The following is a 16,282-nucleotide window of genomic DNA, read 5'->3' as shown; positions in this document are numbered from 1 at the left end:
TTTTTTTTTTTTTTGCTTTGGGCGACCCTTGTTCAAGTCCCGGTTCATCAAACTTTCTTGATACTATACTGTCCTATCATAATAAAAGGCAAAAAAATATATTCTTTAAACTGATGCAAGTTAAGCTCCATCCACACACAAAATAAAAACAGCATTTTTTAAGCCATTACATCAACACCTCTCATAATGGGATTGGGGGAACGGATTCCGACAGCTGTTTTTTTGGCCGTCGGATTCTGTTCCCCCCATATTTCTGACACACTGAGGTTCTAATATGTATCAAATTGATGCTGTTTAAGCTCCATCCACACACTGAATAGAATAAGCATATTGTAAGCCGATACATCAACATCTCTCATCATTGGGGTGGGGGAACGGATTTCGACAGCTGAACTATTTGCCGTCAGATTCTGTTCCCCCTATGTTTCTTACACAATGTGGTTCTAATATTTATAACATTGCAGCTAATTACAAAACCCAATTGTCTAGTGGTCAGTACACTCTACAGTCATTCGTTGTTTTGCAGCTTATCACGACCCGAGTTCACGTCCCCGTTCGTCAAACTTTCTTGATACTATACTGTCCTATCATAATAAAAGGCAAAAAAAGACATTCTTTAAACTGATGCAAGTTAAGCTCCATCCACACACAAAATAAAAACAGCATTTTTTAAGCCATTACATCAACACCTCTCATAATGGGAGTGGGGGAACAGATTCCGACAGCTGTTTTTTTTGCCGTCGGATTCTGTTCCCCCTGTTTCTTACACAATGCGGTTCTAATATTTATCACATTGTAGCTAATTACAAAACCCAATCGTCTAGTGGTCAGTACACTCTGCACAGTCATTCATTGTTTTGCAGCTTATTACGACCCGAGTTCACGTCCCGGTTCGTCAAACTTTCTTGATACTATACTGTCCTATCATAATAAAAGGCAAAAAAAGATATTCTTTAAACTGATGCAAGTTAAGCTCCATCCACACACAAAAATAAAATCAGCATTTTTTAAGCCATTACATCAACACCTCTCATAATGGGAGTGGGGGAACGGATTCCGACAGCTGTTTTTTTGCCGTCGGATTCTGTTCCCCCTGTGTTTATTACACAATAAGGTTCTAAGATTAATCAAATTGCAAAAACTTACTACCCTCAATAGCCTAGTGGTCAGTACCCTGACAGTTTTTTTTTTTTTTTTGCTTTGGGCGACCCTTGTTCAAGTCCCGGTTCGTCAAACTTTCTTGATACTATACTTTCCTATCATAATAAAAGGCAAAAAAATATCTTCTTTAAACTGATGCAAGTTAAGCTTCATCCACACACAAAATAAAAACAGCATTTTTTAAGCCATTACATCAACACCTCTCATAATGGGATTGGGGGAACGGATTCCGACAGCTGTTTTTTTTGCCGTCGGATTCTTTTCCCCCCATATTTCTGACACACTGAGGTTCTAATATTTATCAAATTGATGCTGTTTAAGCTCCATCCACACACAGAATAGAATAAGCATATTTTAAGCCGATACATCAACATCTCTCATCATTGGGTTGGGGGAACGGATTTCGACAGCTGGAGTATTTGCCGTCGGATTCTGTTCCCCCTATGTTTCTTACACAATGCGGTTCTAATATTTATCACATTGCAGCTAAGTACTAAACCCAATAGCCTAGTGGTCAGTACACTCTGCACAGTCATTCATTGTTTTGCAACTTATTAAGACCCAAGTTCAAGTCCCGGTTCGTCAAACTTTCTTGATACTATACTGTCCTATCATAATAAAAGGCAAAAAAATATATTCTTTAAACTGATGCAATTTAAGCTCCATCCACACACAAAATAAAAACAGCATTTATTAAGCCATTACATCAACACCTCTCATAATGGGAGCTGTTTTTTTTTTTTTTTTTGCCGTCGGATTCTGTTCCCCCTATGTTTCTTACACAATGAGGTTCTAATATTTATCACATTTCAGCTAATTACTAAACCCAATAGCCTATAGCCTATATTGCACGCTCAAGCGCATGCATAAAACTTGCCGCAAAGCACCTGCAAAAAGTAGGCTAATGATAATAAATGTGTCTGAAAAAAAATAACGAAGCATTTGAATTGTTTATTAATGAACTAGTCTTTTCTAAATCAGTGTAGGCTTCCTGCAACCATATCTCCATACATCTCCGCTGTAATTTAGCCTAGATGCGCCTTTCATATGTAGGCCTACAGGATTCAAATTCAAAAAAGACAAATCAAATTCTGTTGCATATATTGCGCCAGTTTTAAAAGGGCGGCTGAAACACAGATAAACGGCCAACGCTGGTGTTTTTCTTTAAATAAATTTGTTTAAGCTTTAAAATAAATATTGTTTGTGGGCTAATTAATGCCACAATAATTTGTTTATTTTATTGGCTACTTATATTTTTCATTTTTGTTTTGCATTGAATACCATTTAAAGGATTTGCTGTGCACCGCAATGCCATCCTCCCATAGAAAGACACGTTAAGAGCCACCTTTATTTTCTTTATGATAAAGGGTTTCTACGGGAGGAAAACGCTTAACGTGTAGGCTAATTAAATGCATTGCGTTCATATTCTGGGCTCATCTGCTTTTCTGTAGGACAGTTTATTAATAAGGTGTGTACAGCATTTGATCTTTATCACTGAAGTAGCCTATTAAGCCACATTAAGCTTTTTCTTTATTATAAGGGTTTTTTATGGGAGGAAAACGCTTAGCCTAATGTGCAATTAAACACAATGTTCTCATCTGCTATTACTAAGGTGTGTACAGAATTTGATCTTTTAACATGAATGTCCATTGGGGGTTGCTATTTCTTCAGCTTTTTGAACGTAGATGTATGATAAAGACATGATTGGCTATCAATTTTATGTGGATAAAGGCATATTTTGTACATGACTACACATGTCCTTTTAAGGCCAAGAAAATATGTCGTTGGAACCACATAGCATCTCGTTATTACGAGAAAAAATATGTTGTTTTAACGACATAAGATCTTATTACGAGAAAAGATGTAGTTAAAACGACATAAGATCTCGTTATTACGAGATAATATGTCGTTTTAACGACATAACATCTCGTTATTACGACATAAGATCTCGTTATTACGAGAAGAAAAAAATCGTTTTAACGACATACTGTAAGATCTCGTTATTACGAGAAAATATGTCGTGGCAGCAATGCGTCACCGTAAATTACAAACCTGCGCACATTCAAACGCATACCAATAGACTGAACTCGCAATGTGCACGCCATTAGCGTTAGGTTTCGCATTTAAAGTCTGTGTAGAGTTTCCTGTTAAAACGGTGTCCTGTTAGCGGTCCTTAAGTTATTAACTAATGATCGTTGCGACGGAAGTGAATCAATCAAATTAACTTTAGTTGTAAAATAACTTTATTCAAGAAAGTTGCTTTAAAGCCAAAAAATCTCTGTTACTTTAAACTATCCTTGTATCTCTGTAAAGCCGCTTTGGAACAATCTAGGCTACATTGTTAAAAGAGCTATGAAGATGACTTGACTTCACCTTTGGTTACTTTTTTTTCTCTTGATGTCTTTGGCTTTATGTTATGAATGAATTATTCAACGTACCATCTCTGTAAAAAATTTAAAGCAACCCAGCGACCCAGTAGGCCTATTCCCTGTTCATATAGATCATTTAACCCTCTATATATGGTAGGCTACATAATGATATCAATAAGATAAAAATATTTGAGGTGTTTATTTGTGTAAGTGTCCTGCGTAAAATTGGACACTATAACACTATCAAAAAACTTTTGCATTAATTTTTTATTTATTTATTTTTTTAAAGTTTGTTGCCTATACATTGTACCACAACGGACAAATTTAAACATTTGACATTTTCACTTATTTATTGAAAACATCAATTTCTTTAACCAGACACTTGAACAAACACATTTATCCAGTTTTTAATGTATTACAAATTTCATATTTAATAAAAAGTAACATTTCATTTCCAGCTGTTGCTCTCAGGCAACACCAAACCATCATCGTTTTCATATCTTCATCCTCATCTCCATATACGCTCTGGAGGCAACGCCGTATAGAGGGTTAAGGTGTCTATAATATTTTTATTTATAAGTGTGCTTGTGGATGTATTATGTTAAAAAGTGTGGCTGGGCTGTAGTGGTTAATTTTCAATGCTATTAAAGATTTATGACTGTTAAATTAAGTTGTGGAATATGACACTATAAAATGTGAGAGGGATGGATCCGAATAATAAATGAACAAAAAATAAAAATGTAATTGTCTGTTATATCTTCATATTCCTGTGTTTTGAGACAAAAGTAACCATTTTTCACAGCCACAATTATTTTTATAATGTACAAACTTTATTCTATCCCCTTACACTAACCCTACCCTGGCTGTTTACCTCATGGGGAACAAAAAACAAAAAGAATTTCGGATACTGCCATCTTTGTGGGGACATTTTGTTCCCATAATGTAGGGTTTACCAGGTCACACACACACAAGCAATGGTGAGGTCATGAAAATGTGTTTTATAACTTAGTTAACATTAAGATTAAAAAGCTAATTAAAATATCACCTTAACATTATTGCCAGACACAAATAAAATTTCAACATTAAAGCATACAAAATTATGCACCAAAACGTAAATACAACAGCAATCCATATAAGCCACTTTCAATACTGCAAAAAAAAAAAGCTAAAATGAACATGAACACAAAGTGGCACTGTTTCACTTATTACAGAATAACTATAAAATTACCTAAAAAGGTTAAATTTTCTGTAAAAAAATATAAATACAGAATCACTGCTATATATTTTTAAGATAAAATTTCTGGTTACACTGTAAGAGGCGGTCTAGACAAGCCATTTTAAATGTGATCCTACCCTCTAGTGGTACAGAGTGGTAAAACAGTGGTCTTGTTTGAACAAATGTGCAGAACTGTGTCCTGATTCACAGATTTTAAGTACAGTAAGTCTTAAGGACTTATGATAATAAATTATTCAAAATACACCTCTTGTTAGATCTGAGAAACTCGTAGCATAAAAAGTCAAGCGAAAAAAGGTAAACATATGAACCATTTCTGTATATCTCTAGCCCAAAAACACAGACTTTTCCAAGCCGTCCTCTGCCTTGGTATACTCTAAATAGGATTTAAAATAGCAGCTTTTATAGGAAAGGCTATTGCGCACATATTGAAGATAGTCTGGGACTCCCGGACAGATCACATTATCAGCAAGCAGAACGGTGCCTTTCCTTAGTAGACCACAATCCTATAAATAAAGACGACAGAAAAAAAAGAGAAGTGCAGAAAAGGTTGGATATATGCTTCCAGTAAAATCGAGAGGAAAATACTGACATTGCAACTGAATTCATGAAGTTTTTGGACATATTTGCATTGTAGAGAGAGACACCATAATCTCTAACTGAGATTGAATGAAATTACAGTGGTCAGAATCAAACACACCTCCATTAATTTTGTGTCAGGGAGGTAACGGTCCTTCCAGTGGTCCAGAAAAACGAAATCAAATGTTTCAATTCCAAAGTGCTCCTTCATGCGCGGGATCCAATCTTCAGACGCACCTTCTACAAGCTGGACCTGATGAAGTAAAACATTGATTCCAGGCATAATAAACAGGAAATGACTCCTTTCATTTGAAATATATAGGCTACAAACATAATGTTGGCAGAGAGTAGAGAGTAAATAAGTACTACTGTATGTAAATGAAGTGTTTGTGAAGGAACAGGGCCCTTACTCTGTCTTCAAGACCCGCCCAGGCGATTACTTGTCGAGCAATTGCAGCATAATCTGCATTGAACTCCAGTGTTATCAGACGAGCTCCAGGAGGAAGCAGACGAGCGATGCGCACTGTAGAGTATCCACAGTATGTGCCCAACTCTAGGACCTTCTCTGGGTTCAACTCACTCACCACTGAGTCCAGGATAGAGCCTGAGTGTACACACACACACATATGTTGTGTTTACTTGTTATATGGGTACTTTCCATTGACATAATGATTTTTATACTGTACAAACTGTATATTATCTCCCCTTATACACCAACTCTACCCCTAAACCTATAAATCTGCTTTGCACTTTTACATTTTTTTAAGCTGTTTACCAAAAAATTTCCCCTCCCCACAAGGACTAGGATTTCAGATATTGCTATCTTTGTGGGGACATTTGTCCCCATAATGTAGGGTTTACCAGGCCACACACACACACAAACACACATTTGTTTCACTATATTAGTGAGGGCATTGCATAGACTTCCATTGATTTTATATCAGGTTAAGGATATTTTCTATGGCCTAACCAACACAACCCCTACCGCTAAACATATCCCTCAAGAAACATGTGCAAAACACTAAATTTAAATAAAAACATGTTTTGGCCGATTTATAAGCCTTTTTAACTAGTGGTGAGGATCCGTAATATGTCCTCACTAGTCAGTTGTTGTCATTACTGTATAAGTGAGAATATTTGGCCCTGACAAGTATAGCCAAAAAAATTAATAATAATAATTATATAGCTGGCTTAGCAAAAGTTCCCAAAACTTGTGAAATCGAGTACATATATTGGAATACTTGGAACACTATTTATGTTTATGAAGGAAGTCTCTTCTGCTCAACAAGGCTGTATTTATTTGATCAAAAATACAGTAAAAACAGTAACATTGTAAAATATTATCACAATTGAAAATAACAGTTTTCTATTTTAATATATTAAAATGTAATTAATTCATGTGATGATAAAGTTGAATTTTCAGCACCATGACATGATCATTCTAATATGCTGATTTGGTGCTCAAGAAACATTTTCTTTAATTATTATCAATGTTGAAAATACAAATTTTCATGATGTTTTGATTAATAGAACATTCGAAAGAACAGCAATAATTTGACGTAGAAAACTTTTTTAACAATGTAAAAGTCTATACTGTCACTTTTGATCAACCGAAGACACCCTTGCTGAATAAAAGTATTAATTTATTTAAAAATTACTGACCCCAAACGTTTATACGGTTAGTTAAGTAATAAAAATGACATCATTAATAAAACCCATTCCCCTATTTTGAAGCAAACATATTCAAATGTTATCTTCAGAAAATAATCTGAAATGTCTTTCAGATTTTCCCCTGAACATTTCTGTACAATGAAAAATAATAATAATGAGTCTGGAAATACAAAAGCAGTGCTCTGACCTTTCTCATCTCCAATGTTCATAGCCCATTCACTGTGTCGGCAGAAATGATCAATGGTCGAGATCACACTCTGAGGGTCACCTCGGGTTGCATGCTTCCGTACTGCATTCAGCAGACGCTGGTCTCACAACAAAGACATAAAGGGTTCTGGTGACGACTTTGTTTACTTTATGGGCCTCAATAGTTTAACACCTTTCAGGATCGAGGTACATTCTGTAATTTTGTATTGAGATAGAAAACTGTTAAACCAGGACTAATTGAGTCACCTGTGGTCGAGTGGATCTGGTCAGAGTATCGAGAGCACGCTCAACGATGACATCATGCCAGAGTAACGCGAGACTGCCGTTGAACTGCACAACAGCAGGGATGAGCCAGGAGTACAAGACATATAAAAGCACTGTGACCCCGACAAACCAGCACAGCAGCACCAGCAACATACTAGAGCCAGACACAGAGATGCATAAACCATTAGAATACATTTATTAAATTAAGCTGATAATCACATAAAGTACAGATCTAGTTAATTGGCTCAGAAAAATAACAATATAAATTAAATCAAATGTCTATTCAAAGCGCTTGCATTGCCTTAAGTATTTTAGAAATTATAGACATGTAGCCTATTATTTATTATTTTATTTAACTTTGCCACTATGTAAATATTTCAGATACAAAGTGATCAATATACACCACTGTTTAAAAGTTTAGGATCATTGAGGCATTTTTCATGTTTGTTTGTTCACCAAGGCTGAATTTATTTTATAAAAAATACAGTAAAATTGTAAAATAGTATTACAATTTAACATAACATAAGCCATATAAATTAATAAAAGCCTGATATTACTGTGCATCCCTTTGAATGGTCTGTGTAAATTTTGAGTTAAAATAATACATCACTACCACCTTTCAAGACAGCACACACACACACACACACACACACACACACACACACACACACCAATGTATGCAATTTAATTACACTCTAATAGAGCCCAGGTCTGCACTCCTGCAGGTCATGAGATGAATGTATATGGAAATTAATGTTCTCATTCAGTACTGTGCTTTCATCTCTCTGGCCATTCCTCTATTGTATTGGTCTAATGAGATGGGTGGTTACTATGCAGCAAATAAAGCCTGGACTGAAAATCTCTCTCATGTGATTATTTGGTTGCTATTGAACATGTTGCTGTAGCTCAGTCTGTCCATGAAGCATAGTGGGATTGGGACAAAACTACAATTTTCTCACTAAATGTGTTTTCCTTAGTCAACACCACTAGATATAACAATAACATGTAAAATATTTATTATACACTGCCATTCAAAAGGGATTTAAAAAAAAAATGTAATTAATGCTGTTCTTTTGAACATTCTATTTATCAAAGAGTCCTGTAAAAAAAAATGTATCAGTTTCCACAAAAATATTAAGCAGCACAACTGTTTTCAACATTAATAATAATGTTTGTTCTTGGTGGAATAGATCTGTTGCTTCTGCTGTTATTGCTGCTGCTGCTGTTGATTATTGCTGCTGCTTCTACTGCTGGTATAGCTGCTGCTGTTGATTACTGCTGCTTCTACTGCTGTTATTGCGGCTGCTGTTGATTACTGCTGCTTCTACTCCTGTTGTTGCTGCTGCTGCTGTTGATTATTGCTGCTGCTTCTACTGCTGTTATTGCTGCTGCTGTTGATTACTGCTGCTTCTACTGCTGTTGTTGCTGCTGCTGCTGTTGATTATTGCTGCTGCTTCTACTGCTGTTGTTGCTGCTGCTTCTACTGCTGTTGATTACTGCTGCTGCTGCTGCTGCTGTTGATTATTGCTGCTGCTTCTACTGCTGTTGTTGCTGCTGCTGCTGATTATTGCTGCTGCTGTTGATTATTGCTGCTGCTTCTACTGCTGTTGTTGCTGCTGCTGCTGCTGTTGATTATTGCTGCTGCTTCTACTGCTGTTGTTGCTGCTGCTGCTGTTGATTATTGCTGCTGCTTCTACTGCTGTTATTGCTGCTACTGATGATTATTACTGCTTCTACTGCTGGTATAGCTGCTGCTGTTGATTACTGCTGCTTCTACTGCTGTTGTTGCTGCTGCTGTTGATTACTGCTGCTGCTTCTACTGCTGCTGTTGTTGCTGCTGCTGCTGTTGATTATTGCTGCTGCTTCTACTGCTGTTATTGCTGCTACTGTTGATTACTGCTGCTTCTACTGCTGTTGTTGCTGCTGCTGTTGATTATTGCTGCTGCTTCTACTGCTGTTATTGCTGCTGCTGCTGCTGCTGCTGTTGATTATTACTGCTGCTGTTGATTATTGCTACCCCTACTGCTGTTATTGCTGCTGCTGTTGATTTATTGCTGCTTCTACTGCTGTTGTTATTGCTGCTGCTGTTGATTAGTACTGCTGCTTCTACTGCTGCTGTTGTTGCTGCTGCTGCTGTTGATTATTGATGCTTCTTCTGCTGTTATTGCTGCTGCTGTTGATTATTACTGCTTCTACTGCTGTTATTGCTGCTGCTGTTGAATAAACTACTGCTGCTCCAACTACTGCTGCAGAGCATGTATGGAACTTGCTACTGCCAATACATACATGACATGCTGTGAGCTGTACAATAGCATACATTAATTACCCATAGCAGATCTATATAGGTGGAGCTGCGTAAGGTGGAGGAAATCTGAAAGCATGCTGCAAACTGCAGACGCTAGCCAAGTATATGAAAGTTGAGCAGCAAGCTCATTGGCTGCTTTACAGCAGGAACCAATCAGCTTAGCCCTATAGAGAATGATGTGATTGCAAGTAGATTGAGTTAAGGACCTATCAGCCTGTGTCATCTAGAATTTCATGACAAAACTTTGTGTCTATTTTAAATTGTTTTAATATTTCACAATATTACTGTTTTTGTTGCTGATACGCAGTTAGTGCTTTTGCAGCCTAGTGACCACGTGTACATGTGTTGTGCTTCCTTGATTTAGATTTCCTATTGTAACAGTTATGTTTGGTTCTATGAACTCTTATTTTGATATTCTGTTTCCCTGCAGTTTAGTTTCGGGTTTCTTGGTTTCTGATTATGTCCCTGTTTCATTCTATGGTTACTCGTGATTATGGAAAAAAGAAATGTGATGTCTGCACACTGAATTCACAGCTCCAAACAACTTTTATTGAAAGCGCAACGTTTCGACTGTCAGGTCTTCATCAGGCACAATACAGAAAACTCTTACAGAAACAGATAATCACCTTTATTAGACACACACTCCAAAACATGTGACAATTAATTCAAATCACGTGAGACACAAAAAAATACTTTTTTTTACGTATAATTATCACATCTCATTTAGTTCCTTGTTATCTCTTGTATATATACTCCCTGTTCAGTTCAGTCCTCTGTCGTTATTATGTGTTGTTTATCTCCTGTGTACTCCTAGTGATTTCCTGAGTTTATTATTAAAGACTAAAGTATTCCTTTTTCGTGTGTGTTGCCTACACCACTAAACGTTACAAAATAACCAACCAAAAGCCGACAACGGTCTTAAGACCATTTTCTGGGTCGGGGCCCGCAGTGCGGTCAGTTGGTTGACTTACTGGAGATGGGGGGGTTACACCTGGAGGAAATACATCTTCATCTGTCTGGAGTCTGCTTACCCATATATGAGGGTTTCAACTGAGTGTGTCAAACCTGACCCAGACCCAGTCACAGTCCCAGGCCCCAAGCCAACTTCCACCACAGAGCCAGAGGCAGCCACTGAAACCATTCATGTGGGAATTCTTGTGGAGTGTGCGCCAGGAGCCAGGAGCAGACTGTTGCCTGATAGATCTGTGGTCCATGGATCCAGGTCCCACCCTAGTCTTCACCCTCGAACAAACTCCTCCGCCGGTCCCTTCCGGCTGTTCGGATGCTCCGGTCCCATCCAAAGACCTTCCTCCTCTGTTGTTCCAGCCCAACTCCCTGCTCCCATCCCTGCCTCTGGTTCCGGCCAGTTCCCTGGATCCGCCGCCTCTGCTGGAGTCATCCAGCTCCTCCTCGAGGATTCACCTTGGTCCTCCAGGCCCATGACTCCTCCTCTGTCTGTCAACTCATTGGCTTCGCCCAGGCTCTGCACTCCCTCGACTCCACCATGGTCTGTCAGTCCCAGGACTCCTCCGGGCCCCCTCGTCCCTCCAGCTCAGCCTCAGTCAAGCATCACTTTGCCTCTGCACATCGACCCTCCACCCTTTCGGCTCCACCTCCAGAGCCCCCTCCCTCCACTGTTGGACTCGCAGTTACGGCGCGAAGATGAGCCTTCTGTGAGGGGAGACTCTTATTTTGATATTCTGTTCTGTCTCCATTAGTTCCTTTTTCCCTGCTCTGTTCAGATTTGGTTTTCTCGGTTTTTAAATATCACCTGTACCTAATTTAGTTCCTTGTTATCTATTTCATATATACTCCCTGTTCAGTTTAGTCTTCTGTCAGTTATCATCTTTATTTAATGTGTTGTTTATCTCCTGTGTGCTCCTAGTGATCTCCTGAGTTTATTCCTTTATCATGCATGTTGCTTACACAACTAAACATTACACCTCTGAATGTTTTTTTTTTTTTTTTTTTTTTTTTGCTGAATAGAATAAATAGAACATGAAATAAAAATATCCACTGCAAAGTAAATATGTACTTTATCACAAAAAAGAAGATCTGTTAATAATTGTTCAGTTAATAATGAAGACTAAAGTAGTCATGGAGAGTGAGAAACGCACTTCTCAAGTTGGATTTTAGAGTTGCATGGCAACAAGCACAAGGTTAAGAGCTATTAGACAAAGAGTGTATCACCCTTGAGAGAGGACCATGACAAGGTCTTCTAGGCTTTCTTTAAATATACACACAAATGTAGCTGGGGTCTGGAGTGGAATGCAGAGTTCAGCCACTTTGCTGGACAGCCATTGTTAGTGAGAAAATCCTCTCAAATGGGTGTCAGAAAGGAATGAGAGAAGCACAGAGGCTGGCCTGGTTGAGGCTGGTTACAATTTTTTTTAATAAAAAACGTTATTGCTGTAAATATTTACTAGTGTATACATTTAATATATTGGAAAAGTTCAGTATGTATGTACTATAATGTTAATTCACACTGCAATAGCGAGTATCGAAGCAATAATGATAAATAGCACAAGGATTTTATTATAAATGAGAAATGATTTCATATCAATATTACATGCTATGTAAAAGATAGTATTAGAGCCACATAATAATTTAAAGTGAACAAGAAATGTGATACACTAAAAAAAGACCGTTCTGTCTTCAGTGATGTGCAAACATGATAATTGGTATCGGCTGACCAGAACACACACTGTGAAACATTTACTAAAATAGATTTAACGTAAATTGGGTTTCAATTTTAAACAAGATACAAGCCTAGAAAATATTTACAAAGTGAGCACAAACACAATGACACATAATAATAAAAATATAGTTATTATTTAAATAATGAAAGAGACCGGAAAGAGGGTTATAGGCAGTGTAACATTATTATGAACACATCATATTTTCATATAAATGTGCAGTAATAAACTATGTTATAAATGGACAACATCTTTAAAAAAGGCAATTAAAGAATGACGGATGGTGTGCAGTAGGCTACAGCGTTTTCTGAATGTTCATAATTCAACAAAAAATTAAATTACCATTTAAGAATAAATGATAGACAGAAAACACTTACTTTCGATGAGGGCCTCTCCTTTCCTTTTACAAAATGTCTATTTCACATAAGGACCTTCTGTATAACCAACCTGCAAGGATGCAAATGCACTGTTCAGCGCTCTCTCTCTCTCTCTCTCTCTCTCGCTCTCTCTCTCTCTCAGCTGACCCTCTAATATGCTCTCAGCTGACCCTGTAATATGCTCTCTCACCTCTTTTGGGTAGTTTGGAGCTGTGAGGAATGGCATTTTTACAGTCTATGGTTGTGATGATGCAGCTGCATGTGGCAACAGATTAACATAGATGGTCATAGGCTACCGTTACTCACCCTAGTCTACGTGCAGATTTTCCATAAAATGGAAGTTCATATAGTGAACAAAAGCGATCAATCGATCAATGTTCCAATATTCCAAGTCTTCTGAAATCACACGATGCATTTATATTAGAATCATACAGGAATTTAAATTGTTATTCGCTGAAAGTTTCCCCTCCAGTTGTTTACTTTTTCTTAAAGCACGCGGTAGCGACCGGATCTTTTACTTGTGAACCAACTAATTCAATTGAACCGATTCACAATTCGATTCGTTCGTAACGGAACGGTATGAGATGAGTAGGCCTAAATAATAACGCTAATGACAGATATCAAATTTGCACATTTTAAACTGTTGCTTCAAAACAAAGGGTTTCAAGACAGACACTGAAATGTCAAGCTAAATAGAGGTCAAATTAAACCCTCTAGGCCGGGCTTTAACAGCGTTTTTTACGCTGCTTGCATGTAAGTTCATCCACAATTAATCTAATTTCGACTGACTAAAATGTAGACTCTGTTCTCACGGAACAGGCACACAAATCAGCTATTTGAGTATCTCAAAAAGATAAACCATACGGAGAACGCCAGCACAACACCTCCATACGCCGCTCCTTCCAAAATGCTGCATATATAGGCTGAGCAGACATTTACTTAGTTAGACCGATGTAACCCCTGTCAATAACTTCGTCTGCTTTATCTTGTTTATTTGATCTAATGCGATAGCATGTCCCAGCCATACTTATCTAACACATTCTACATGATTACTGCTAGGGGAATGGCATGTAAACAAATTCAACTATATAGGCTAGGATTTTTTTTTTATTATTATTATTTTTACAAAGACGAGTAAATATAGGCCTAATCATGTCAAGGGTAAATAAATACATACATAAAAAAAAAAAAAAGTTGTCATTGCATAGTTAACATGAATTTTAAATTGTTCCAAAATGTGTATTTTTTCATTCCGTTTGACTTTATGAATATAGAAACGGGCAATTATAACAATTAAATCAAGATTTTTTTTTTTTGAACAAAAGTAAACCTCTTCAGTGTCTCCTTATAAGAAATATACTGCCCCTTGGAGGTCAGATAAAGAATTGACAGAAACTGTCTACTGAAATCTATATGTCATTTTATTAAATTGGGTAAATACTTTTACTATTAGTAGTACTTTTAGTTATTTAATAATAAAAAGCATCCCCTTCAATATATCATACACACAATCAGTAGAAAGTACCTTTCTGTCTATTTAAATGAACCATAGGGACTCCAGACACTGATATTGTTGCTGAGCATAGGCACTGGGCAGAGTTCGAGTATGGACTAAGTAAATCGCTGAACTGCTGACTCAGACCTTACAAAAATAAATAATACCATAACAATAAGTGCAAAATATGGGGACTGTGACAACCTTCCTGTACCCCCACCTAATAAGGCCCCTCCAATCTGAGAGTGCTCTAAAACATCTTTAGAGCCATTCAACACTAAATAATAAAGACCAACACTAAAAATAGCAAAGATCAGTCATAGAAATGAGATCATACTAACTGAAGGTCAGTGGATCCAGCCAAGCTTCCCGGATACTTAATAGCAATTATTGAATGTCTTTTCATTATTTATTGGACAATACCCTCCTGAGACCATTCACAGACTTTGATGCAGACAGGAGAGCACGTCATATGTCTTTCTCCATTCCTAACAGTCATTTCTTATCCCAGAATAACAGTTGATGCTAAAAATGAACGTAGCACTGTACAGTCTTTTCAAGTCAAAACAAGTGAGCTTTATTGTCATTCTACTATATGACATGCAGTGGAACGAAATGTCATGCCTTGCAGGACCAAATGCTACATGAAAACAAATATAAACAGTAGAAGTAGCCTATAAACAGGTATAAACCTACACATAAACTACTGAAAAAAGTAATCTAACTATACCAATACTATAATCTTTCTGTTACGTTTTAAGCAGGGATGAGGAGAGGTGAGAATCCAAGTGCAGCAACAGTTTATTCAAAAAACACAAACCAAGATAATCCAAGACAAAAACAGGAACATAATCCAAACAGGGGAACCAGAGACCTAATCCGACAATGGGAACAGAAAATAACTTCAAAATAAGAGTCCACATGACAACAGAAATGAACATAGACCCAGGGCACGAGTTACACTTACTATACATATACAAGTAAGTACACATATACTATATATATACTTTCCATAAATACTGTACATATACCCTGGACATATAATTTGACTTTCACATGTAACAACACACAGTAGTGCAGTGGTACAGAAAGACATTCAGGGTAAGCAGCAGAACTGGGAGACAATGAAAGGTGAGTCTATAGTGTATGTACATTGTAAAAAAATTGTATTACCCTATAGTGAATCTGGGTACTAGTGAGGATGTTAAAGTGTCCAGTGCAGATAGAGAGAGAAAAGAGTAAACCACAGATGGAGGGTTTGTATAGGCCACTCATCCTGTGTGTGGTTTCTGGTTCAGGAGGTAGGAGTTTGGACAGGGGTTTTAAAGGTGAGCGGGGTGACTGGAGTTGAAGGCTCTCACAGCCTGGGGCAAGAAGCTGTTGAGTAGTCTGGCAGAGCGGGCTCTGATGCTCCGGTATCATCTTCCTGACGGCAGGAGCTGAAAGAGACTGTGGGAATGATGGGTGGGGTTCTTCTTCACGATTACTGGTGGATTTGCTGGAGCATCGTGCAAAGAAAAAGTCCCGTATGAAGGGGAGAGAGGCACTGATGATCTTTGCAGCTGTGTTCATTGTCCTGCAGTAGGTCAGGAAGTGGAGGTGCTGTTGGGTCTGTTTGGAGTGATGTAGTGTTGGTGGTCCAGGTGAGATCCTCTGTGATGTGTGTGCACCCCCTAGAATTCAGTGCTGCTGACTCTCTACAGTCGAGCTGCTGATAGTGGGAGGTGGTCAACAGAGTTTCTCCTGAAGTCCATCACAACCTCTTCTTCCCCACATTGAGAGACAGGTTGTGTCACCAGGTATGTTGTCAGGACCTGCAGCCTTTCATGGGTTAATCCTGAATAGGGTCTTCCTTATGTCACCAGGTCATTGGGTAGTTTTTGTGCAGGCGTGTCATTCTACACTTCAAACCGTGAGTAAAAGG

General features: G+C 37.7%; 1 protein-coding gene across 3 annotated transcripts; it reads right to left on the bottom strand.

Annotated features, from left to right (window-relative positions):
• Positions 1-3,815: 3,815 nt before the first annotated feature.
• comtb (catechol-O-methyltransferase b) lies at positions 3,816-15,228 on the bottom strand. Of its 3 annotated transcripts, none has more exons than XM_084395301.1 (6): positions 15,112-15,228; positions 7,468-7,639; positions 7,202-7,319; positions 5,754-5,947; positions 5,465-5,596; positions 3,816-5,270 (listed from the first exon to the last, which is right to left on the bottom strand). In XM_084395301.1, exons 2-6 carry the CDS (start codon positions 7,636-7,638, stop codon positions 5,091-5,093), a joined length of 795 nt encoding a protein of 264 aa, XP_084251427.1. In that variant the 5' UTR covers position 7,639; positions 15,112-15,228; the 3' UTR covers positions 3,816-5,090. The 3 variants fall into 3 exon arrangements, with proteins under 3 accessions (XP_084251427.1, XP_084251426.1, XP_084251425.1); XM_084395300.1 differs by lacking the exon at positions 15,112-15,228 and adding an exon at positions 13,170-13,471; XM_084395299.1 differs by lacking the exon at positions 15,112-15,228 and adding an exon at positions 12,864-13,149.
• Positions 15,229-16,282: the final 1,054 nt, after the last annotated feature.

This window comes from Rutilus rutilus (assembly GCF_951802725.1).
Source record: "Rutilus rutilus genome assembly, chromosome: 22".
Taxonomy (NCBI): Eukaryota; Metazoa; Chordata; class Actinopteri; order Cypriniformes; family Leuciscidae; genus Rutilus; species Rutilus rutilus.
This window is presented reverse-complemented; position numbering and strand designations above follow the sequence as displayed.